General features: G+C 34.2%; 1 protein-coding gene across 1 annotated transcript; it reads right to left on the minus strand.

Annotated features, from left to right (window-relative positions):
- Positions 1–3,875: 3,875 nt before the first annotated feature.
- Positions 3,876–27,360, minus strand: LOC139525473 (uncharacterized). Its single transcript, XM_071320827.1, has 6 exons — positions 27,250–27,360; positions 14,715–16,545; positions 12,434–14,047; positions 8,516–10,129; positions 6,230–7,843; positions 3,876–5,608 (listed from the first exon to the last, which is right to left on the minus strand). The coding sequence occupies exons 2-6, from the start codon at positions 16,229–16,231 to the stop codon at positions 5,287–5,289; spliced, it is 6,681 nt and encodes a 2,226-aa protein (XP_071176928.1). The 5' UTR covers positions 16,232–16,545; positions 27,250–27,360; the 3' UTR covers positions 3,876–5,286.
- Between the last annotated feature and the right edge of the window lie 351 nt (positions 27,361–27,711).

A 27,711-nucleotide genomic window follows, 5' to 3' on the forward strand; every position in this document is an offset into this window, starting at 1 on the left:
GCTGACATGTCAGTAACTACTAATAGTCCTTAAATGTTAATTTATATATATCATTGTCATTTTGCTTAGTTTCTTTTGTTACCTATTCTGACATCGGACTCGGACTTCTTTTAAAATGGGTTTTACTGTGTTCATTGCTATGTGTTTCTTATTCTACATTGGCTAGAGGTATAGGGGAGGGTTCAGATCTCACAAAACATGTTTAACCCCGCCGCATTTTTGCGCCTGTCACAAGTCAGGAGCCTCTGGCTGGCTTTTGTTAGTCTTGTATGTTTTCCAATTTTAGTTCATTTATATGTTTTGGAGTTTGGTGTGACGTCTATTTTGACTGACCTAATACACAACTGTATTTAGGGGCCAGCTGAGGACCACCTCCGGGTGCGAGGTTTTCTCGCTGCGTTGAAGACCCATTGGTGCATGGCCGTCGGCTGTTGTCTGCTCTTTGGTCGGGTTGTTTTCTCTTTGACTTATTTTCCATTTCCATTCTCAATTTTATTTTATTGTAGAAAAGTTTGATCACACCGTGAAACTGCATGGTATGATGATAAACAAATGTCTTGCATCTTTTTGCAGACGATTATAAGTGGTTTTATTTAGTGTTGAAAGGAGAAGGTACGTTTTTCCCCAATGATTTGTATGTTGTGAGGTGGATTCCAGTGATGTTTAGCTTGGAAGCTTACTATCAGTTTTGTTGTATTTTGGTAGCTGCTGTTTTTGTGTTACATGCTTGGTTTAGCACAGTAGAGCTATGATTTTTGCCTTTTTGCAACGATGAATTGGATATACTAGAGTTTCCACTATTGCTAACCTACAATCTTCAAATTGTTTTATCAATTATATCCATTCACGACAGATTTATAAAAGCTTTTACTTCATTTTTCATTAACAAGCAAAAACGGAAAAATTATTGTATTATCAAAATTAAAATAGCAAACCAACCAAAGAACTGCTTCATTTTTCCAACGGTTGAGTAGCAATCTTTTTATATTTTGTTTTTGCAGGCTTTTTCAGATTTTCCATGGACCATTTTGAAACTCAAAAATGATGGCGGCCGTTTACAACAGTTGGATCTCCATTCATAATTCATATAGAAAGCCATAAATGTAGCATTGTTGTATTAGCGTTTACTTTTTAGAATTCCATGATAGTTGTTGCTCACTCGACAATAAGCTTCATATTTGTAACTCGCAGCTGATATCTTACAATATCAATATGCAGACAACCTGATAATCCGTACTTATAGAGATCAACGTTTTTCATTTATTTGTCGTATTTTCCATTAATCACAACCATGTTTTCATATAGATATAGGAAGATGTGATGTGAGTGCCGATGAGACAACTCTCCATCCAAATAACAATTTAAAAAAGGTAAACCATTATAGGTCAATGTACGGCCTTCAACACGGAGCCTTGGCTCACACCGAACAAAAAGCTATAAAGGGCCCCAAAATTACTAGTGTAAAACCATTCAAACGGGAAAACCAACGGTCTAATCTATATACAATTTAAAAAAAAACGAGAAACGAGAAACACGTATAAATTACATAAACAAACGACAACTACTGTACATCAGATTCCTGACTTAGGACAGGTGCAAACATTTGCAGCGGGATTAAACGTTTTATATACATATATCTTGAATCTTTAATTCAAATTAAAAAAAATCAGTTTCAATCAAATTAAATAAGCAGTAAATATCATAACGCTATTCATATTATTGGGAACTGTGATAGTAAAATTAAAATAAAAATAAAAATAAATAAAAATTAAAATTAAAATTAAAATTAAAATTAAAAAATTAAAAAATTAAAAAATTAAAAAATTAAAAAATTAAAAAATTAAAATTAAAATTAAAATTAAAATTAAAAAATAAAAATAAAAATAAAAAAATAAAAATAAAAATAAAAACAAAAATAGAAATAAAAATCCCTGAAATTTTTCCAGTGCGGGATGTACACATCAACGTCTAGTGGGAATGGGGACTTTAAATCCGAGGCACCATGATGGACTAGTACCTCGCTCTATGAACGTTAAAGAAGTCTTGTAAAAACTCTCATAGGGGTCCATAGTTGGCCTCTAAAAGGCAAAATGTCTTTCCCTATCAAAAACACCACAATTTTCTGGAAGCAAGGTGTTAATTTCCAGACCTGGCTTCATATACATGCGGGTCGACCTTCCTGGTGGACTACCTATTGAATAAACTGTTATTTATTCTCGTCCAGAATATCAATGTAACAGTTGCCACTGGATGACTGGTAAGCATGTGACAATCACACAATACACCAAAACATCATTTAAGAATTGAATGCTGCTTTTTGTAAATTTATTGGGGTATAAAAGCGTTGACCGAAGTACATTTTGTATGAAGCGCCGAAGCGCTTCATACTAAAAATGTGCGCACGGCCAACGCTTTTACAACCCTATAAAGTTACAAAAAGACGCATTCAATACTTATAATTACATTTTTTTTTAGCTAGAATCATGAAAACACGATTTTTATCAAGTTTTCATTTAATTTACCTGTGCACTTTATTGTGGGACCTCGTGTCATCATGAATGATAAATGTTATTGTCTAATACAATTGTTTCAGGAATAGCACGAGATGTGCAGTTGGCCAATCAGAATAACGTATTATAATGAAACATACATCTAATGTAATTATTAGATCTTAACGATTAAATCTATACAAAAAATACCACCAAACAACAACAAAAAAACCGATAAAATACTAACTATAAGAATAAATCTTTGTCTAATATGCAAGAAATTTTCGAACAGTTACAATAATTCTATGTTTATTGTTCAAATCTAAATACAGATATTAATTTTGTCATACACCATATAATGTAGCTTATAAACATACTATCGTCCATCAAAGTAAGTACTGTAAATATTATAATGAATAAGTCAATAATAGTAAATATGAAACACTTTCATAATCATGTACAAACGACACGCATAACAAATTAATTTTATATACATATAAAACAATCTCATAAGGTTTTAGATATATCAATTAAAAAAGCAGACGATACAGAAGGAATATTTAGAACTCACAAATCGAAAGGAAACAGTCAAACCAGTACACAAAACACCACAAACAAAACTATGAACAGTCAGACTGAACAACACGAACCCCGCTAAAATCTGAGAGAGATCACCGGTTTTTTGGAAGGCTAAGTAGATTCTGAGCCAATTCTGACACCCGTCATGTTATTTAGGTAGAAATTCGAGGATGTTTTATTCGGTAATTAACTTTAATAGATATCTACTTTTCCCTTTGAATATTTCATGCAGTGTGGAAATCGACCAGCTAAAATTGCGAAGAATAAGGCTAAACTTTTGACAAAATATGTAAAACTTGGTCGGAAATTAGTAAGTGCCTTGTGAACTGGTTCACGAATGCGTAGGCGCTTACAGTACTGGACACAGTTTCAAAATGAAACTTAAATTACGACTTAACTTGATCGTAAGTATACCGAATTGTTCCTGACTTACAATCAATCTTAAGGTTTTTTTTGTTAAAATGAATCATGATTCTTGAGTGATACGGTTTTGGGTCGAAACAAGGTAGGTGCCTGGAGTACTAGGTGGTGAGTAAGTAGGTACTTGGAGTTCTGGGCCGCGAGTAAGAATGTGCCCAAAGTACTTGGTTGGAAGTGAGTAGGTGACTGGAGTACTGCGTAAGGGAGATCACCCACAGTTTTGGTGGGGTTCTTGTTTAAGTTACTGAGTCTTTAGTTTTGTGTGTTGTGTTATGTAGACTGTTTTCTGTCAATTCAGCATGTTTCAGCACAACCATTGAATTACTAGTAATTGGTTTTGAATCTTTATATTTTTTGTCATCTTAACATGTATTGAATAGAATAGAATAGAATAGAATATTTTATTTCCCAAATTACAGGGCCCATAAAGGGCATAAAATTAGATACAATTGATTTACATAATTGGTAACAACAACAATAATAGAGACATATACATATATATTTGGAATATAAGCATTGGTCATAATCAAGCTAAAAACCACATATATTGTGAATGAAAAAATAATAAAATTACATTATACATGTATATGTATTTATTCTCCAATTATTTACTTGACTTAGTGTCCGTGTTCATACCTGATCTCCTTAATTCAAAACAGTCACACATATAATATGTGTTCGTTTGCTTACAAGGATCAACAGTAAAACCCTTTACAAGGGACACTAGCTACGAGATATATAAATAATCTAAAATAAGATTTTTGTGTTCAATCATTAATGAAAGTGAAATAGTGAAATAATAATTCGCTATTAGCAGCCAGTATGGATCAATTTTGTCAAAATAGGCAAAGAAACATTGATAATGCATTATTAGCTTGCAAGTGAATAATTCGACCTCATTAAATCCGTATTAATGTTAACTTCAATTTAACCCCTTAGCTTGAGATGGATAACTTATGCATTGTGTCTGTATAGTTATTTAAAGGAAAATAATGCCAACATTGAAAGTGAAACAAAGGTAAATCATTTTCTCTACATAAATAATGAAAATGATCAATTTTATATGTTTTAAACTAAAATATGAATTAAATGATTGCCCATCAACTGCAATATTTAAGTTCAAGTTTCACTGTACAATCCTATGGAAAAATGGCTGAAATGGCATGAAGGAATCTCATGTAATAAAGTAGATGTTGTGAATTTTTATTGCAGTAAAAATTATAAAATATTATTTTTTATATTTCTTCTTAAAAAAAATGTATACTTAGAATAAAATTACAGATCATCTTGTATCATATTTTTTTTAATTTGCATGGTCATTAGGAAGAACTGTACTTAATTGACTAATTCGGTCCCCAAAAAATATTTCTTATACAGGTAAAAACGATGATAAACATATATTTTAATATATAGTATGAAATTAAAAAAACCTAGAAAAATCCAATTGCACGAGTTCGTTTTATCTATTTATATCTCTATCTATGTTTATATCACGGTAAATCACGTATAGTTTCATCGGAGGTATTCGGAGGTCAACTCGATAGTTATTAGATGGCGACTAGACTAGAATACACACGAAACGATTCAACATATTCTCGATCCCATGCCCTGTAAATTGTTTATTTTTCTAAATTTTTAACATTTGGATAAATGTTTTACATTGTTATAAATCAAATATTAGAATTTGTGTTAAATCGGTGATCATGAATTTGACAGCCAGTGCCCGTTTAAAACGATTACTATTTGATTCCTTTAACAGTGACGTATAATACACACAATTTCGTTTATTGATATGAGGTTATTGTAATGAATTGAAAACAAAAGCTTTAAAGAAAAGCATGTATAAAATAATGGTAGAATGTCCATTTTGAGTAGCCACAGAAGAGCTATCATCATTGGATATACAAACAGGACGTTGCGTAGTAGATGGACGTGACGTAGTAGTTGTGGACGCAGTAGTTTGTCCGACGTCGATCAATGGATACACTTCAGACCATAGTTTTACTGTGTCCGGCTTCAAAAAAGCTTTCATCATTATTTCAGCGTTTAAATCTAGATATTCTCTCTTCTTTTTATCGAATGGAATCCATACCACAGAATCCTTGTATCCGTTTGGTGACCTACAAGAAAAAAATGTCAATGTGTTAAAAAACGTTTTTAATACCTTTATTAAATTAATACACATGCTGCAAGATAAACATGTGAATAAACCGTCGGTCTTCATATCAACTGGACTGCCTTCAAACTTGGTGGTTTAGTGAAAGCGTGTTCGCCTCGGGTCCGGGAGGTCGAAGGTTTGAACGCCGGCAATATCAAACCAAAGACTTTAACATATGTATTTGTTGCTTTTCTGCTTAAAACGCAGCAATACTATAAGAAATAAGATCAAACACTGTTGGGCTTGGACTCCGAAAAAAGTGTTCGAGTAGATATGTCTTCTATGTACTGACTACCCTGTGAAATAGCACGTAAAAAGACCGACTCAGCGTGTGGTGCTAGTACACAGCATTATTAATATTCATATTGCATAATCATTTTCTCGTCTTGAATACAAGTGAGAGGTTTAGCTAACTATATAACGAGGTTCAATCTACCATTAACTACATAAAAAATGTCTGTACCAAGTCAGGAATATTGCAACTCAGCTCAGCTGTCGATCTTTTCTAGATTTTGCAGAAGATTCAAACCTTTTTTGACGAAACTTAAAAAAAACAATTTATTTTCGAATGTATTTAACATACCCTGTTCTTGCAAATGTTGACCAATACTGGATGAGATTTCTAGACAGTTTCATACCAACGTTGGATACAGCTTCAGATTTGAACATATAAATTAGTTCGTCTCCATGGCCACTTCCATTGAACCAAGACGGGAAAGGTCCACCCCACGGCTCTGGACTAGGCATAGAAAATTGATAATGATATGTCGTCGCTCCATACATAGAATGCAATTCTAACATCCTTATTGTTGGGTAAACAAACATTATATCTGCTAACAGATGTGTAGCAAGAAGGCTCTGTTCATTTGGAGAGTTTGCTACAAAGTAAAAATCACACAATTTACGTTTTACTTCCTCATTTTGTTTCAGATATGAATTGACATATTCGGCTATAACTTCTTCACATGCCACTCTGTGTGGTATACCTTCATTCAGTGAAAAATTAAATCGCTCCTGGATTTGTGGAAATAAAGTAACGACTAGTACCGAGCCCTCGTTAGAAGTTGTTCCAGCAATCATGTCCAGAGAACGAAAGAATGAAGCTACGGCAGAAGTAGGGTCCTCTAGAGAAAGTATTGGGTTTTCTGGAAACAGTTCACCGTCCACTACAGGGTAATTGTCCGACATGTAGTGTACTTTATCGAGTTTAGCAGTAGCATAAAAATCTGTATACCTTAATAGATCATGGACTGATAAATTTCTCAGACAATCAACAAACGAATATTCATCATCAATTGAACAGCCAGTTCTATTTGCTAGACCTTTAGCATATTCCCTGATAGCTTCCGGTTTCCGCATTAGAATTTTGCTATGAACACCACTCTGACATATAACTCTCTGAAACAAGCCTTTGTTCGAAGGAATCAAGGACTGCAGCGATGTACTCATTGCACCTGCCGATTCTCCGAATATGGTTATGGAACCTGGATTGCCACCAAAAGCTTCAATATTATCGTGCACCCATTGTATTGCTAGTTTTTGATCCCATAAACCACAATTTCCTCTAGCGGCCGGATGGTTCATAGCGAAAAATCCAAACACACCCAATCTATAATTAAGAGTAACGAGAATAACATTTCCTGTCATGACAAAGTCTGTAACATCGTCCTGATGTCCATAGCCAACTTCAAATCCACCGCCATGAATCCATATCATAACGGAATACAGTTTTGTTTTACTGATCACTTTTGGTATGTGGATGTTAAGGAATAGACAGTCCTCTGAAATATCAGATGTATACCAAGTCTTATCAGATTCTGGTACGTTTTGAGAGCACGCGGCACCGAATGACGTAGCATTGAGCGTGTGTATCCAGTTACCTATAGGTTGTGGTTTCTGGAATCTCCGTTGTCTTATTGGGGGTTTAGCATATGGTATGCCAAGGAATTCGAATACACTTTCTCCATGTTTTGGATCGGTTCTTTTCAAACCTCTTATAGGTCCTGATGGTGTAGTAATGGTTATCTGGTTAGGAATGCCTTCAGCAACTTCTATTAAGGGATAAATTTCAGACCAAAGCTTGATTGTTTCGGGCTTCATTGAACTTTTTAATGTTATTTGTGCGTTTAGGTCGAGATACATGTTTTTCTCATCAAATTGTTCCCAGTAAACACTTTCTCCAAACTGATTAGGAGAGCTGAAACAAACAGGAAGAGTCAATGAAGAAATATGAAATTAACTGGACATACTGTTTTATTGGTTACAAATAAAACACTCAGTCTCACTCAATGATCGGAGAAAAGAAAACAAAAATGTTCAAAAACATTCAAACGAAGAAACCATAAAATAAAAAATAAAGAAATGGAAGATAAAGAAATTGGTTTTAGAATTTAAATGCTTAAATGTATAAAAACCTATCAAATGAAGTTTTTTTTAAAAGTTATATTATTTTTTAAATGAATAAGCGGATTGGACACGACATATAAAAGAAACTTAGGATGTAAAATAAAATTTTAAGATTCTTTGATATTAATTGCTTGTTAAATATGTTGGTTTACGTCCAGTTGAAATTTTTGGTGCATCAGCTAGCTATATATTGAATTCCTTAAAGACTTTTATTTGATTATTACATATCAAGTTAAAAGAACGTCGCTTCCCTAATACGGCACCATGTTTAACAACTTACTTTTGCAAGTATGTAAATTCGTAACATATTTACAATGACTATACATAGAGTGTGTTTATGCGATGGTTCTTTTTTTCCATAATGACTATGTTATATGCAAATGAAATGATGTAAATAATCTTAATGTAAGTAAAAAAAATATTCTATTCAATATTATAACAAATAAAAAGCTGTGTTACATACCCTGTTCTTGCAAATGATGTCCAATATTGGATGAGATTTCTTGACAGTTTCATACCGTCGGTGGATACAGCTTCCGGTCTGAACATGTAAATTAGTTCGTCTCCATGGCCACTTCCATTGAACCAAGACGGGAAAGGTCCACCCCACGGCTCTGGACTAGGCATGGAAAATTGATAATGATATGTCGTCGCTCCATACATAGAATGCAATTCCAACATCCTTATTGTTGGGTAAACAAACATTATATCTGCTAATAGATGTGTAGCAAGAAGGCTCTGTTCATTTGGAGAGTTTGCTACAAAGTAAAAATCACACAATTTACGTTTTACTTCCTCATTTTGTTTCAGATATTTATTGACATATTCGGCTATAACTTCTTCACATGCCACTCTGTGTGGTATACCTTCATTCAGTGAAAAATTAAATCGCTCCTGGATTTGTGGAAATAAAGTAACGACTAGTATCGAGCCCTCGTTAGAAGTTGTTCCAGCAATCATGTCCAGAGAACGAAAGAATGAAGCTACGGCAGAAGTAGGGTCCTCCAGAGAAAGTATTGGATTTTCTGGAAACAGTTCACCGTCCACTACAGGGTAATTGTCCGACATGTAGTGTACTTTATCGAGTTTAGCAGTAGCATAAAAATCTGTATACCTTAATAGATCATGGACTGATAAATTTCTCAGACAATCAACAAACGAATATTCATCATCAATTGAACAGCCAGTTCTATTTGCTAGACCTTTAGCATATTCCCTGATAGCTTCCGGTTTCCGCATTAGAATTTTGCTATGAACACCACTCTGACATATAACTCTTTGAAACAAGCCTTTGTTCGAAGAAATCAAGGACTGCAGCGATGTACTCATTGCACCTGCCGATTCTCCGAATATCGTTATGGAACCTGGATTGCCACCAAAAGCTTCAATATTATCGTGCACCCATTGTATTGCTAGTTTTTGATCCCATAAACCAAAATTTCCTCTAGCGGCCGGATGGTTCATAGCGAAAAATCCAAACACACCCAATCTATAATTAAGAGTAACGAGAATAACATTTCCTGTCATGACAAAGTCTGTAACATCGTCCTGATGTCCATAGCCAACTTCAAATCCACCGCCATGAATCCATATCATAACGGAATACAGTTTTGTTTTACTGATCACTTTTGGTATGTGGATGTTAAGGAATAGACAGTCCTCTGAAATATCAGATGTATACCAAGTCTTATCAGATTCTGGTACGTTTTGAGAGCACGCGGCACCGAATGACGTAGCATTGAGCGTGTGTATCCAGTTACCTATAGGTTGTGGTTTCTGGAATCTCCGTTGTCCTATTGGGGGTTTAGCATATGGTATGCCAAGGAATTCGAATACACTTTCTCCATGTTTTGGATCGGTTCTTTTCAAACCTCTTATAGGTCCTGATGGTGTAGTAATGGTTATCTGGTTAGGAATGCCTTCAGCAACTTCTATTAAGGGATAAATTTCAGACCAAAGCTTGATTGTTTCGGGCTTCATTGAACTTTTTAATGTTATTTGTGCGTTTAGGTCGAGATACATGTTTTTCTCATCAAATTGTTCCCAGTAAACACTTTCTCCAAACTGATTAGGAGAGCTGAAACAAACAGGAAGAGTCAATGAAGAAATCTGAAATTAACTGGACATACTGTTTTATTGGTTACAAAAAAAACACTCAGTCTCACGCAATGATCGGAGAAAAGAAACAAAAAAGTTCAAAAACATTCAAACGAAGAAACCATAAAATAAAAAATAAAAAATGGAAGATAAAGAAATTGGTTTTAGAATTTAAATGCTTAAATGTATAAAAACCTATCAAATGATTTTTTTTTTTTAAAGTTATATTATTTTTTAAATGAATAAGCGGATTGGACACATTATATAAAAGAAACTTAGGATGTAAAATAAAATTTTAAGATTCTTTGATATTAATTGATTGTTAAATATGTTGGTTTACGTCCAGTTGAAATTTTTGGTGCATCAGCTAGCTATATATCGAATTCCTCAAAGACTTTTATTTGATTATTACATATCAAGTTAAAAGAACGTCGCTTCCCTAATACGACACCATGTTTAACAAATTACTTTTGCAAGTATGTAAATTCGTAACATATTTACAATGACTATATATAGAGTGTGTTTATGCGATGGTTCTTTTTTTCCATAATGACTACGTTTTTCCATAATGACTACGTTTTTTTTTAAGTTATATTATTTTTTAAATGAATAAGCGGATTGGACACAACATATAAAAGAAACTTTGTACATAGTCTGTCGGAAATATAACTATGATTTGTACTTTGAAAAACGGAGAAAAAAGGCGAGGTTTTTCTTCTGTTTCGTAGCGAGTATAGGGGGCTCACACATAACTTTTATAATAGATGTAGGACTCTAAAGTGCGATGGGGACGCTAAAGTGCGATGGCCACGCTAAAGTGCGATGGTGTACGCTAAAGTTCGATGTCCCCGGTCGCTAAAGTGCGATGGTCTGCGAAAGTATATTTGAAAGCGACGTTATTTCATTATGACGTTAACATATTTTTTTACAAACAAAAATGGACATGCCTGAAAATCAATTAAGTATTTTTGACAACCTTCTTTTACCCGGCAAGGGTTACGATATTTCACAATAGGTTAAAGTTTAACCAAGAGATGAACACCGGCCCCAGCAGTCCATGACTTACTGAATTTTAAAACTAGCTGTGTTATACCGGCGGAACCAAATGTATTTCTTTTTGGGAATTTTCCTACAATCGAACATTTTACTTTACAGTAAAGATGAAGAATAGTAGAGAGTGGTCGTTTAACTCTGTATTCTTCAATTTTTTCAGACACTTTTCTCTATTCTTTATACATTTGACCCATTATTCTCTATTCTGTAAACCCTATCCACACCTTGTGTCCTGTTTCTGTTGCTGGCTAACGGGTACATTTATATATATAATACTGTTAAAGTCGTTCATCGTTTAAATTATGTTGATATAATTGAAAATCAACGTCAGTGGAAAAAAAGGCATACGTTCAAGCGAATAAGATTTAAAAACAGTATTCGTAAATTATAAAAGTTATGTGTGAGCCCCCTATACTCGCTACGAAACAGAAGAAAAACCTCGCCTTTTTTCTCCGTTTTTCAAAGTACAAATCATAGTTATATTTCCGACAGACTATGTACAAATCTTGTATATTTTTTTTATGTACACAAAATGTTATTAATTTAGACTGAAATTGAAGATTGATAAAAGAAGGTGTCCACTGTACTGTTAGAAAGCTGCGTGAACGGCAAGATACATCAGTTATCCAAATACTTTATTTAATACGCTCGGATTCGGTTCAGAAACTCTTTTTTATATTTTAAAACTCATTTTACAAAATGGATCTCGTGTAAGACATGTTACATAGGGATTACAAGAATAGAAAAGAGTCTACCTAATACCAGGAAAAATGGCTTAAGGAAATAAAGTCTAATTAACTTAAGCATGGTAGAAAAACTTTAATTTTAAAAGATCTCTTTCAAACATTACTGTGCTATACCCCACTAGCACAATAACTTCTGTATTGTGACCATTACAGTGTTTTTGGACAAACACGTCTGTACTTTTCGTTTTATTTCATTGTACTTTAGCCTCTGGTAAGCAATCTTACGTAAGTCGCTGCGTGTTATACCATCGCACTTTAACGTAAGACACCATCGTACTTTAAATAGCGTAGACCATCGCACTTTAGCGTGAGACATCATCGTACTTTAGCGTAGACCATCGCACTTTAGCGTGACCATCGCACTTTAGAGTATCATCGCACTTTAGAGTCCTACATATGCAAATGAAATGATGTAAATAATCTTAATGTAAGTAAAAAAAATATTCTATTCAATATTATAACAAATAAAAAGCTGTGTTACATACCCTGTTCTTGCAAATGATGTCCAATATTGGATGAGATTTCTTGACAGTTTCATACCGTCGGTGGATACAGCTTCCGGTCTGAACATGTAAATTAGTTCGTCTCCATGGCCACTTCCATTGAACCAAGACGGGAAAGGTCCACCCCACGGCTCTGGACTAGGCATGGAAAATTGATAATGATATGTCGTCGCTCCATACATAGAATGCAATTCCAACATCCTTATTGTTGGGTAAACAAACATTATATCTGCTAATAGATGTGTAGCAAGAAGGCTCTGTTCATTTGGAGAGTTTGCTACAAAGTAAAAACCACACAAGTTACGTTTTACTTCCTCATTTTGTTTCAGATATGTATTGACATATTCGGCTATAACTTCTTCACATGCCACTCTGTGTGGTATACCTTCATTTAGTGAAAAATTAAATCGCTCCTGGATTTGTGGAAATAAAGTAGCGACTAGTATCGAGCCCTCGTTAGAAGTTGTTCCAGCAATCATGTCCAGAGAACGAAAGAATGAAGCTACGGCAGAAGTAGGGTCCTCCAGAGAAAGTATTGGGTTTTCTGGAAACAGTTCACCGTCCACTACAGGGTAATTGTCCGACATGTAGTGTACTTTATCGAGTTTAGCAGTAGCATAAAAATCTGTATACCTTAATAGATCATGGACTGATAAATTTCTCAGACAATCAACAAACGAATATTCATCATCAATTGAACAGCCAGTTCTATTTGCTAGACCTTTAGCATATTCCCTGATAGCTTCCGGTTTACGCATTAGAATTTTGCTATGAACACCACTCTGACATATAACTCTCTGAAACAAGCCTTTGTTCGAAGGAATCAAGGACTGCAGCGATGTACTCATTGCACCTGCCGATTCTCCGAATATCGTTATGGAACCTGGATTGCCACCAAAAGCTTCAATATTATCGTGCACCCATTGTATTGCTAGTTTTTGATCCCATAAACCAAAATTTCCTCTAGCGGCCGGATGGTTCATAGCGAAAAATCCAAACACACCCAATCTATAATTAAGAGTAACGAGAATAACATTTCCTGTCATGACAAAGTCTGTAACATCGTCCTGATGTCCATAGCCAACTTCAAATCCACCGCCATGAATCCATATCATAACGGAATACAGTTTTGTTTTACTGATCACTTTTGGTATGTGGATGTTAAGGAATAGACAGTCCTCTGAAATATCAGATGTATACCAAGTCTTTTCAGATTCTGGTACGTTTTGAGAGCACGCGGCACCGAATGACGTAGCATTGAGCGTGTGTATCCAGTTACCTATAGGTTGTGGTTTCTGGAATCTCCATTGTCTTAATGGGGGTTTAGCATATGGTATGCCAAGGAATTCGAATACACTTTCTCCATGTTTTGGATCGGTTCTTTTCAAACCTCTTATAGGTCCTGATGGTGCAGTAATGGTTATCTGGTTAAGAATGCCTTCAGCAACTTCTATTAAGGGATACATTTCAGACCAAAGCTTGATTGTTTCGGGCTTCATTGAACTTTTTAATGTTATTTGTGCGTTTAGGTCGAGATACATGTTTTTCTCATCAAATTGTTCCCAGTAAACACTTTCTCCAAACTGATTAGGAGAGCTGAAACAAACAGGAAGAGTCAATGAAGAAATCTGAAATTAACTGGACATACTGTTTTATTGGTTACAAAAAAAACACTCAGTCTCACGCAATGATCGGAGAAAAGAAACAAAAAAGTTCAAAAACATTCAAACGAAGAAACCGTAAAATAAAAAATAAAAAATGGAAGATAAAGAAATTGGTTTTAGAATTTAAATGCCTAAATGTATAAAAACCTATTAAATGAAGTTTTTTTTAAAAGTAATATTATTTTTTTAAATGAATAAGCGGATTGGACACGGCATATAAATGAAACTTAGGATGTAAAATAAAATTTAAGATTCTTTGATATTAATTGATTGTTAAATATGTTGGTTTACGTCCAGTTGAAATTTTTGGTGCATCAGCTAGCTATATATCGAATTCCTCAAAGACTTTTATTTGATTATTACATATCAAGTTAAAAGAATGTCGCTTCCCTAATACGGCACCATGTTTAACAACTTAATTTTGCAAATATGTCAATTCGTAACATATTTACAATGACTATACAAAGAGTGTTTATGCTATGGTTCTTTTTTTCCATAATGCCTACGTTATATGCAAATGAAATGATGTAAATAATCTTAATGTAAGTAAAAAATTTATTCTATTCAATATTATAACAAATAAAAAGCTTGTTACATACCCTGTTCTTGCAAATGATGTCCAATATTGGATGAGATTTCTGGATAGTTTCATACCGGCGGTGGATACAGCTTCCGGTCTGAACATGTAAATTAGTTCGTCTCCATGGCCACTTCCATTGAACCAAGACGGGAAAGGTCCACCCCACGGCTCTGGACTAGACATGGAAAATTGATAATGATATGTCGTCGCTCCATACATAGAATGCAATTCCAACATCTTTATAGTTGGGTAAACACACATGATATCTGCATATAGATGTGTAGCAAGAAGGCTCTGTTCATTTGGTGAGTTTGCTACAAAGTAAAAAGCACACAATTTACGTTTTAATTCCTCATTTTGTTTCAGAAATGTTTTAACATATTCGGCTATTATTTCTTCACAAGTCACTCTGTGTGGTATACCTTCATTCAGTGAAAAATTATATCGCTCCTGAACTTGTTGAAATAAGAAAATAACTAATACCGAGCCTTCGTTAGAAGTTGTACCAGCAATCATGTCTAGAGATCGGAAGAAAGTAGCTACGGCAGAAGTAGGGTCCTGTAGAGAAAGTATTGGATTTTCTGGAAACAGTTCACCGTCTACTACTGGGTAATTGTCCGACGTGTAGTATACTTTATCGAGTTGAGCAGTGGCATAAAAATCTGTATAACTCAATAGATCTTGGACGGATAAATTCCTTAGACAATCTACAAACGCATATTCTTCATCAATTGAACAGCCAGTTCTATTTGATAGACCTTTAGCATATTCCCTGATAGCCTCCGGTTTACGCATAAGAATTCTGCTATGAACACCACTCTGACATATAACTCTCTGAAACAAGCCTTTGTTCGAAGAAATCAAGGACTGCAGCGATGTACTAATTGCACCTGCCGATTCTCCGAAAATTGTTACGGAATCTGGATTGCCACCGAAAGCTTCAATATTATCGTGCACCCATTGTATTGCTAGTTTTTGATCCCATAAACCAAAATTTCCTCTAGCGGCCGGATGGTCCATAGCAAAAAATCCAAACACACCTAATCTATAATTAAGAGTAACGACGATAACATTTCCAGTCATGGTAAATTCTGTAACATCATCGTAATGTCCATAGCCAAGTTCAAATCCACCGCCATGAATCCATATCATAACGGAATACAGTTTTGTTTTACTGATCACTTTTGGTATGTGGATGTTAAGGAAAAGACAGTCCTCTGAAATACCAGATGTATACCAAGTCCTTTCAGATTCTGGTACGTTTTGAGAGCACGCGGCACCGAATGACGTAGCATTGAGCGTGTGTATCCAGTTACCTATAGGTTGTGGTTTCTTGAATCGCCGTCGTCCTACTGGGGGTTTAGCATATGGTATGCCTAGGAATTCGAATATAGTATCACCAGTCGTATTAAGTGTTCTTTGTATACCTTGAACTTGTCCTGACGGTGTTGCTATAGATACATAATCTACTTTGTCAAGGCAGTTGGATAACGATAGCATAGGAAGCAAAAACAGTGTATAGGATAACATTTGCATGGTGTTTAATCAAATCAACAAAAATCCGAATTTATGTTCTCGCTTAATACAATTTAGTTGTTTGAAACATGAATCAGTTGTCCTTGTAACAAACAAAAGAACTGTCCCGTTGAAGCGGTGTTTTGATCCTCAATAATCACAGTTTAACGGTTTAATTATTATCACTAAATAATAAATTGAAATACTGGGATAACAAGAAGTTTGATAACAGATATTTTGATTTCATTCGTTCTTATATGGTGTGTTCAATATCTTTGTCAGCCACTCGCCAAACTGTTCAATCTCTCACTTCGTTCTGGAGTAAATCCATTACTCTGAAAAGTATCGAATGTTTGTATTAAAATAAAGGCGATGAGATATGACAAGTTTGAGAATGATGGAAACGGGGGAATGAGTCAAAGAGACGACCCGAGCAAGAGCAGAAAACGTCCAACGTATTGATCTACTACCGTCTGTATCAAAGATTCTTTAGAAAATCATCTTTAAGAATATATACATTTAATTTGTTTTTGTGATAATACATTATGTACATAGTTGTCAAAGGTATCAGGCTTATAATTTGATGTATACATACGCCAGACGCACGTTTCGTCTGCATAATTAGACTCATCAGTGACGCTCATATCAAAATAGTAAGAAGGCCAAATAAGTATAAAGTTGAAGAGCATTTAGCAACCCAAAATTCAAAAAAGTTGTGCCAAATACGGCTAAGGTAATATGTTCCTTGTATTATATCACTGCAAATTTGTACTTTAAGAAAAACGAGTATTTATATTACTCACAACATAAGTCATTTAAGTTAACAGTATACATGAAGATATATACACAATCTTTTTCATAATTGTATAAGTCTCTCATGACCTTATAAAAGTTTGGCACAAGTACCTTGTTTTCAAATTTAATATGATTGGCAGATGTGGTTCTCTATTGTCTCTTACAGAAAATAATTGTGTGGATCGTCTAGTCAAAGAGTGGCTAGACATCATTGAGTTAACTCACTCCTGCTGGTTAACCCCATATTCGGTCCTCTTTTTATTTTATTTATGTTAATTATATGAACGAAGGCATACTCAGTAATACTCAATTGTTTGCTGATAATTCTACCCTTGTAAAACAAGAGTGCACACGCTGAAATGTCTCGCCTTCTATACTAATCATTGATATTATGTTGATAGTCCTAAGTATAAAGCTAAGCTTTATTACAACTGTCACATAAACTTAACATTAACCAAGATAACTAAACAAAGACCAATGAACCTTGAAAAAGAGGTCCAGTTCAGATGAACCATGCCAGGCAGACAGGTACAGCTAACAATGCTTCTATACAACATATATAGTTGACACATTACTTATAGTTTAAGAAAAATAGACCAAAACACAAAAACTTAACACTGTTTAATGAACCGTGAAAATGAGGTCACGGTTAAATAAAACCTGCTCGACTGACAAAGATCATAAAATATTTCCATACACCAAATATAGTTGACCTATAGTTTAAACATATTTTATTTGCTGAATTAAAGCAAAATGGATTAGACACAAGTAAATCATACTTATGAAGTCTTCTCCATAATACAAAATAAAGTTACAATAATAGTATAATATAATGGACATGCATATAAAACAAACAGTTTATACAATATAATACTAGCTTTCATAGGTGAACAAAGAGGAGACAAAGTAAAAAAGGAAAAAGAAAGTTTGAAAAATCGTATACTTCTGTGACGATGACTTGTGGATTGATGACAACGATGACGTCCTGTGTCAGCAATAATAACGCTCTACCAAGGCATAAGAAATCTGTTTGACCTTTTTATGTAATTCTGAACATGTTTGAAAATTTGAATATTTTGTTCGTTCGAAAGTTCCAAGTGTCCGCAAATTAATAGTTTTGTATCTAAAACAAAGTTTTCAGATAGCCAGTTAAGGTTATCGAATAAGTTTTTCCTACATAATGTGTATTTTGGGCAAACGAAAAAGTAATGGTAGACATCCTCAATATCGGACCCACAATGACAAGAGGGATCATTTATAATGTTAGCTCTAAATAGGTCATTGTTTAAGGATGAAGCGGAACATCGCAATTGCGTTAAGATAATATTTAATTTCCTTGGGCCGTACAAATAAAACGTTTCAATTTTACATACTAGTCTATCGTTTTTTAATTCTTTCTTAAATTTAGAAATAGAGTCGACACTGCGAATTTTTGGATCAAGTTTATTCCAATCACGTATAGTAGAGGGAATAAACGATTCAGTAGTAAGGGAAAGTCTACAAAATGGAACAATAATATCATGACCATTTCGCAACGGGTAGTTGGTTGTACTTTGTACACAAGGCGGTACAAGATTACATAGATATTCTGGTGCATGCTTTTGGTTCATGTTATAAAACATCTGTAATTTTCTTCTTCTTCTTCTTTCAAAAAGAGATTCCCAGCCAACCTCAGAATATAAAGTTTCAGTTTTTGTAAATATTGGTAGACCTGTTACTATTCTTGCGGCCTCCAATTGTAAATTTTCTAATTTATTTGAGTAGCCTATTCCACAATTATCCCACACTTCCGTGGCATATTCGAAAATGGGTCTAATAAAACTAAGTATAGTTTTTCTAAATTATTTCGAGATAATCGATATTTAAGTTTACGTAAAACATTTAAGTGTTTCTTTACACTAGTAATTATACTTTCAATATGATTGTTCCATTTTGCGTCACTACTGAAATTAACTCCCAGGTGCTTATGAGATGTACTTAAAGGTATATTTTTACCATTTAAGGAAAAGCTGAGGTCTGGAGTCTCAATATTTGAAAAAATCATAATTTCGGTTTTATCTGGGTTGAATGACATAAGCCATTTAGAAGACCAAACATCCAGCTCTTTCAAGTCGCGATCAATAACAGATCTAATATGTTCTCCATCGTTACCAGAATAGTTGAATGATGTGTCGTCAGCAAATAGCCGACACAGTGAAGTAAGCTTATCAGCAATATCATTAATATATAAGACAAAGAGAAGAGGGCCCAGAACTGATCCCTGGGGGACACCAGCTGAGACATTACAGAAGGAAGAAGACGAGTTATTTAATACTACTCTCTGTTTTCTGTCGTGTAGATAATCCTGAAACCAATTCAATACGTTTCCGTCAACACCATAAGCTTTCATTTTATATATAAGACCCCTATGCCAAACTTTGTCGAAAGCTTTAGAGAAGTCACAGAATACAAAACAATTTATATCTTTTTTTTCCAAGGAGTTTAATATGCAATTATATATTTCTAAGAGTTGATGAACAGTTGAATTTTTAGGGAGGAATCCTGATTGATACTCATAAATTAATTTATTAGCTTTTAAATGATTGTATAAGTGCTTAAACACTACTCTTTCCATAACTTTTCCTACACAACTAATTAAGGATATCGGTCTATAATTTGATGGCAAAGATGAATCTCCCTTTTTGAAAATGGGTATCAGATTTGCTATCTTCCAGCTAGTTGGGTATATTCCCTCTCTTAAGGATTTATTAAATATAATATAGTTGACCTATGGCATATAGCATTAATTAAAAAGACCAAAACTCAAAAACTTAACTTTGACCACTGAACCATGAAAATGAGGTCAAGTCACATGACATCTTCCCGCTAGACATGTACACTTAGCAATCATTCCATACAACAACTATAGTAGACCTATTGCATATGGTATGAGAAAAACAGACCAAAACACAAAAATTTAACTATAACCACTGAACCATGAAAATGAGGTCAAGGTCAGATGACACCTGCCAGCCGGACATGTACACCTTACAGCCCTTCCATACACCGAATATACTAGCCCTATTGCTTATAGTATGTGAGATATGGACTTGACCACCAAAACTTAACCTTGTTCACTGATCCATGAAATGAGGTCGAGGTCAAGTGAAAACTGTCTGACAGACACGAGGACCTTGCAAGGTACGCACATATCAAATATAGTTATCCTATTACTTATAATAAGAGAGAATTCAACATTACAAACAATTTGAACTTTTTTTTCAAGTGGTCACTGAACCATGAAAATAAGGTCAAGGACATTGGACATGTGACTGACGGAAACTTCGTAACATGAAGCATCTATATACAAAGTATGAAGCATCCAGGTCTTCCACCTTCTAAAATATAAAGCTTTTAAGAAGTGAGCTAACGCCGCCGCCGCCGCCGGATCACTATCCCTATGTCGAGCTTTCTGCAACAAAAGTTGCAGGCTCGACAAAAATCATGTGATGACAATCTTTGAGGGAACGGGGTTGATTGGTCTTTTTATTGGTCATCATTTAATACATCATATGGCTCAATAGAGAGGAAAAAGTATAATATATTTTAATATTGACGATAAAAAATAATAAAACAATATAAACACTGTTTGCATGTTCACAATTTTAATATAACTTGTTTAATCATGCTGGAAGCTTTGAAAACTGCATTGTTTGTATCATTTGTTTTGCATTTTACATAATATATAGAGATTAATACATGACCTTTTCCATATCAGCCTGGGTATCATCCCGAGACCCCCATATCAGCCCGAGACGGAGTCGAGGTGCTGATATGGGTCGAGGGATGATACCCAGGCTGATATGGAAAAGGCCATGTATTAATCCTTCCGACAATAGTGTTATGTAAATAAACTCGTCATAGATACCAGGACTAAATAAGGCAAATAAACGAATACAATAACTAAAACAGTCAAAAACTTTATAAAGAAGTTAAATTATGAATCAAATATACTATAATTGTCCAACAACAGTATCACTACCTCCATATATATGTATGGTAACATTTCCTATAGAGGCATTTTGAAACATTGAAAATTTGGAAGAGTTTTATGATCATTATCACATATTTTGTACTGATATGTACGTTTTTGCATGGCCAATAATAGCCGGAAGTCAAGGTTGGTTATCAGCCCTCGGGGCCGATATCGATATCAGCCCTCGAAATCCATATCAAGCCCCCGAGTTTAACTTCCGGTAAACTGTCAATCAAAGACTATTTGTAAACAAGTTGAACACAATGAAAAGAAATTTAGAAAGTTACGAATCTGCTGTAGAAGAAAAAAAGTAGAAATCAACAGTGAAAATCACAAAAGTTCCCGTAAAATTTTGACGTCATAAAGAATTTATAAAATATATGACGCCACACTGGAATGAGTAGCGATATAGGATTCTTCTTAAGCATTTTTAACATTTGTAATGTAACATTTTAAAGTCGTTTAATATTTGCAATTCTTAGAATTAATATATTTATTGTTAATCATTTCTGAAACTTTTCACAAAACGTTGTTTACCTACTGTGATACGAACTTTTTTAAACTCACAGTGATACATTTTTTATTTTATTTTCGTTAAATATCTTTTTGATTTTTGAGGAAATATCAAACATAATTTGGTGTAAGCTATTTGTTTTCTCTTGCTTAAAAATATGTGATAAATAGATTATTACATGTCATTTTTCATATGGTCCCTGGTATAAGCCCACGACCCATATCAAGCCCTCGGGCTAAAGCCCTCTGGCTTGATATGGGAGTCTAGGGCTGATACCAGGGCAATATGAAAAATGCCATGTAATAATCTATAATTATTACTCCATGTTTGTTGTACTATAAAATGATTCTAAATTGTCAATGGCATTTGTTAGCAAGTACTAAACTGGGGACAAAAGTTCCCGTAAATTTTGACGTCGTCATAAAAAATATCTGATGTCACAATGGAAAAGTAAACAATCGATACCAGAAACACCGGAAGTAACTTGCACGAGAAGCACTGTTATGGGTTTTTGCACGAGACGCCCCTGATATGGGTTATCAGCCCGGGCTGATATGGGTTATCAGGCCGGGTGGGAAATTATGGCTTGTGTACTTCCGCTCATTACACATATGCAAAAGCTATCATATCAATGCTAAGTATATGATAAATATATATTTCTGTTTCCTATTATTTGTTTTGTTCACTTCTTTGATATGTCTTTTACTGAAAACGTACCATTGTGGTGTATTTTCCAAAAGTTGTCGAGTGATGTCGAATTGTCATGTGCGATAAAGTTACGGAAAGGCACCCGATAATATTCGAGGGCATTTGATAAACATTTCATATCATCCTCCCAAAACAACATTTCGGAAAATATGAAATTCACGTAAACTCAATGCTATTATCATACTGTAAAAATAAAAGGCTTTTTACTCTAATGTACACGATAAAGATTTATACTAGATTTTTACTGCACTTTAGCGCTCTCAATTATCATTTGCACAAATATAATCTTATTTTAAAAGTGTTTTGATATTATGTTCGGGTAGTTGCACTGATAGCAGTGAACAAAATTTATATCATTAACTATCAGTTAACTCTTCAATATATCACTGTTCTCAGGGGCGGATCCAGCCATTTTAAAAAGGAGGGTTCCTAACCCAGGTTCCAACTACATGTCCCTATTCAAATGCATTGATTGTCCAAAAAAGGGGGGGTTCCCACCCCGGAACCCCCACCCCCTCTGGATCCACGCCTGGTTCTGTGGTTTACTGTCTACCTGGACATAATTTTAGTAAAAGGTAGTAGTGGTGTTTGTCTGGTGATGCTAATTTAGAACTCTTGTGTGTTTCGATAAATTTTAATCTTCAAACAGGTTTTCTCGATAGTTCAATAGTTTCTTTTTATGATCTCACGGCCGACACTCGGCTAACCGAGAGATTGGTCGGTTAATCTATATTGAGTATGCGGCTATATCGGCGGTTGGTCTGTTAATCGGGTTGGCTAAAGTCTGTTAATCAGGTGTTATCGAGAAAATCATTGAAAGTTCAGCATGTTTCATTGTATAACTTTCTAAATATATTTCCATCATAATAAGCATTCATGTCTAACAAAACAGTTCAATGCACTGAATTCAGTGGTGTAATTATTATTTTTCTGGCTTCGATGTACGATCTTTAAAATGAAAAGGCGGGTTACTCATCAATAAATTTATACACATTTCACACACATAAAATGTACACAAAATGACACATTGGTTAAATTTACTTGTATTCAATATTTGGAACATCGAAAAAAGAAAGGCATTATGTTTGTTTACCATATTGATATCATTGTGTGAAAAATCTACATGAAAATCTGTATTTTGGTGACATAAATCAATCTTTATTTAAAACCTGGTCTGTTAATGGGTCGGATGTATAAAACCCGGTCTGTTAATTGGTCTGTTAAGAGTTATGAATGATAATAAAAGTATAATTTTATTGATATACGGGGTGTTATCGGATCAAATGAGTAGGCTCAAGACGAGCGGCTACAATATACGAAAACAACACATGAGCAATGAAACATAACATATACGGAAACAACACATGAAATTGGAAATTGATAAAAATGGTTTCAAAAAGTGTAATATTAAAGTAATATTAATTTCATCCAAGAATGATCGCATATATCATGTTGATTCTGTTTAATTGTCATGAATGACACAAATTTGTCATCTACATTGGTAACCAGTATATAAATCAGAGATAAACGTCGTAATGTAACTAAACATCAGTAAGTAAAATATATTGGGATGACAAAATATGAAAAATAAAGAAAGAATAATGAGTAAGATAAATAAAATGCGGACAACTATGGTGGCAGGTTAATGCCATTTTGCGTTTTAGCGCTTTAGCGTTTTCGCCTTACATATTTTATAGGGCGAAAACGCGAAATTGTGAAGTCGAAAACGCAAAAACGCGAAACCGATTTCTCGTTTTCGACTTCGCGTTTTCGCGTTTTCGACTTCGCGATTTCGCGTTTTCGCCCTATAGAATATGAAAGCCGAAATCGCGAAAAGGCGAAATGGACTTCACCGGCCACCATAGACAACTGTAGTTCTCCTCTGCACTTATGTAGGAAGGAACTAAACGGAATAAAATAAATTGAAACTTGAAATAACCAAATGTAGCTGCATTCGCTCCTTTCCGTTTACTTCTTTAGAGTGATTTGTAAACAACATATGATTAAGTAATAGAAGAAAAGAACAAATTGGATGATGCTGACGAATCAGGGTTTAACGTCCAGTGACAAATACCATGCTCATATGTGAACGAGAACACGTTAGATGTACCCTGTGTTGTATTAGAAAGACACTTTCAGTCGGAATTGAGAACGTGCTACTTCGAACAGACACAAAAATTAAGGCTGCTTGAAAACGTCAATAAAAAATTCATGCATATTCTAGAGGCCAATCCATATAACGCTATATTGAAGTGACACACCCTTCAATAAAATGCAAAGAAAGTCAAAATAAAAATGCTCTTTCTAGGATACTGTGGCACCGTATTGTCATTTTTGTTTACTCAGTAACATTTCATTCTTAAATTTTTCAAGGGGAAAATATAAAGGTAGCAAAATTATTGTCGTGGCTAAATAACTCTTAACTGACACAATTTCAATTGTCCAACCCATTAACAGACTTTATTCCAATAATTTTCACTAAAACGTGGTATTATTCACGTTATTTTACAATTATAAAATATTTATTAATGTCAATTTATTTTTTAGAACCACAGTACTATTTTTTGTCCTTTAAATGATATCTAAATTTGTTTGTTTCGCCTTTTATTAAAAAAATTGCTATGCGTTGAAGCATTAATACTACATACTTGCGCGACGCCTTTTAGTTTTACAGAAAACTGCCGAGACTATGAAATGTTTTTACAAGTGCAAAATGTTCTATGATAGATATCATTTTGTCAGACACTTTTCTTTTTTTTTTGATTTGGTTCTTATAACATGCCAAAAATCTGTATATTTAATAGAGTTTAACATTAATTTAAGCGTTTTACTCTTAACAGACGTATAACCAACCCGATTAACAGACCAATCGCCCATATAGCCGCATACTCAATATAGATTAACCGACCAATCTCTCGGTTAGCCGAGTGTCGGCCGTGTATATAGCCAAAAATATCATGTTAAAACATATCCATGTTGGATGGAGAGTTGTCTCAAAATGTCAGTCCTAAATCTTTCTGTGTTAAAAAAAGAATATACAGAAACTACACAAAGTTAACGTTGTATCGCATGAGACTTAGGCCGTGTTCACACCAAACGCCGTGTAGAGTAAACATGTTTACAATTAGTTTAGTGTAGTGTACACTGGTTTCACATTACATTTGTTCACATCTATACACCTTGTTTAGCTACCTGTACATAAGATTTGTTCCCACTTGTAAACTATATGTCATTTAAATGTTCATTACGTATAACTGAATTCAAAATTTTTGAAATTTTTTTCTAGCGGTAAGAGAACAACTATTTGACTTCAAAAGAGGGGTGGGGGATGGGAATGGAAATATTCCGATCCCCAATTTGATAAAAAAAAAAAAAAAAAAAGGTCATACAGATAATAAAAAAAATTATTCTGAATCAAGAGTTTCCCCATACATTATAGTGTTAAATATTGAAAAAAAAAGTGTTTGATCACCAGCATCGAAAAAAAAGGAATAAAAACGTACGTAAGTTAAGTGGTTGCTACTTTATGAAAGCCATTTTTATAATTTGCAGTAGTTTGAATATCACTAGAGATGTCTCGATAACGCATTAGAAAACGTTAGCTGCAACAGCGTGCTTACAGCCGGAAAAAAAAGGATTGAGATATTATGGATCACTGCATTTTTATCTTTTCTGTTCGTTTCAAATGGTTTTTCTTCTCCAAGGAATATTTGGTAAAGGAATAGGGTAACGTTTTTTTTAATTTATTTTACGTGTTATTTAACGGAACTGAGATAATAGACAAACAGATCATTTACCTCACATTTTTTTTAGTCATGCATTTATGCGTGAATCGTTTTTTGAGTAAAGACCAGTGGCGAATATTTCTGTGTACGTCAAGTCGATTCGGGAAGACCTTTTCAAATGAATTAGGCAGCAACTATTTACTTAATTTTTTGTGGAGGGGGAGGGGGGCGTGAGCTTTTGATTTTTTTTAGGACAAATTTTGGTGACAAGTCGAAATCAATTTTAGCATTATATATAGTGGCAGCTGAGGGTGAAACAAACATTTTTTTTCAGGGCCAAAAACTGGAAACATTTTTTGTTTCCAAAACAAAATCCATATCTCACCACCCCCACCCCCTTGCCTTTACGTTTTATACTCGACTATAATAGCTCCCCCCCCCCCCCCCCCCCGAAAATCAATTGGTTGCTGCCTTATGGGTTCGGCAATGATGCTGCTTTGAGTCTTGATTAGGGGTTAATAAAGTACGTTAATTTTTTTTAACCAAAAAAAAATCTGTAAAATTTAGACAACTAATAATTATCAAAAATATCAATTTTACTCAAAAATAGTTTCCTCCTTAAATATTTACACGATAAAACTAATGTCCTAAATGCAGTTTTGTGTACACTTAACCTACACATGGCCTACATTGACTGTCGACTGTGTGTAGGTAAAACATGATTTAAACTACATGTAAACATTTGAGTTTTATCAATGGGAACGCAATTGTGTTTAGTTTACGTGTGAGTTACACAAACACAACACCGAATTTAGGTCAATGTGAACACGGCCTTATTTTGTCACTGATCAAAGCATTTTTAAAAGTTGTCATTTTGTCTTGGTATGTTTGACCATGTACAAAATTGTGTGTTACTAACTTGCTTCATGAGTACCTTATGATTGTACGCACAGAAACACGTCTTACGGACTGTAATCGGTGTTATAAAAATAAAACGAGATATGGGATATACAACAACAACAAAATAAAGAAACAATAGTGAATAAACTAATCATAGATATCCGGATTGAAATTTTGTATTTGCGCCAGACGCGCGTTTCGTCTACAAAAGACTCATCAGTGACGCTCGAATAAAAAAAATAAGCTAAAAAGGCCAAATAAAGGACGAATTTGAAGAGCATCGAGGACCAACACAAAAGAAATCAAAACTAGGATAAAATTAAATTAAAAAAGAGAGATTTTTTTTTTTTTTTTTTTTAAATAAAATACATTAACGTCTTACCTGGTGACAGTTTTTGACATGTAAGAATTTATATAATTAGCCATGTACTGATATTTAAACTGAATTGTAAATTTGTATAAATGTCACATGGTATCTGAAGGACTTCATGAACAACGGAACAAACGCCAAATAAAAGAAGTGGTTATTTAAACAGTGTACAGTATTGACATGTACCTGTTTTTACCACTATTAGATGAGATGTTGAAATATAATAATGACCTATTACCGTTATGGCTTGTTAGTGCTCGATTCGTACATAGCTTTTGTTTTATGACGTATCGTTCCTTAACGTATGTAAAAGTGAAATCTTAAGTTTTTTGTTATCTATAACACTTTTGATAGGTTCGTAAATGGCCTGTCGTGAAAGGTACAATGTCTGTTCCTATATCCAACATACCCTCAATTTCCGTTCTAGCAACTCATGAATAATTGTTTCAATTTGTCAATTTCTTCTCGTTTTGA

Source organism: Mytilus edulis, chromosome 5, assembly GCF_963676685.1.
Source record: "Mytilus edulis chromosome 5, xbMytEdul2.2, whole genome shotgun sequence".
Classification (NCBI taxonomy): Eukaryota; Metazoa; Mollusca; class Bivalvia; order Mytilida; family Mytilidae; genus Mytilus; species Mytilus edulis.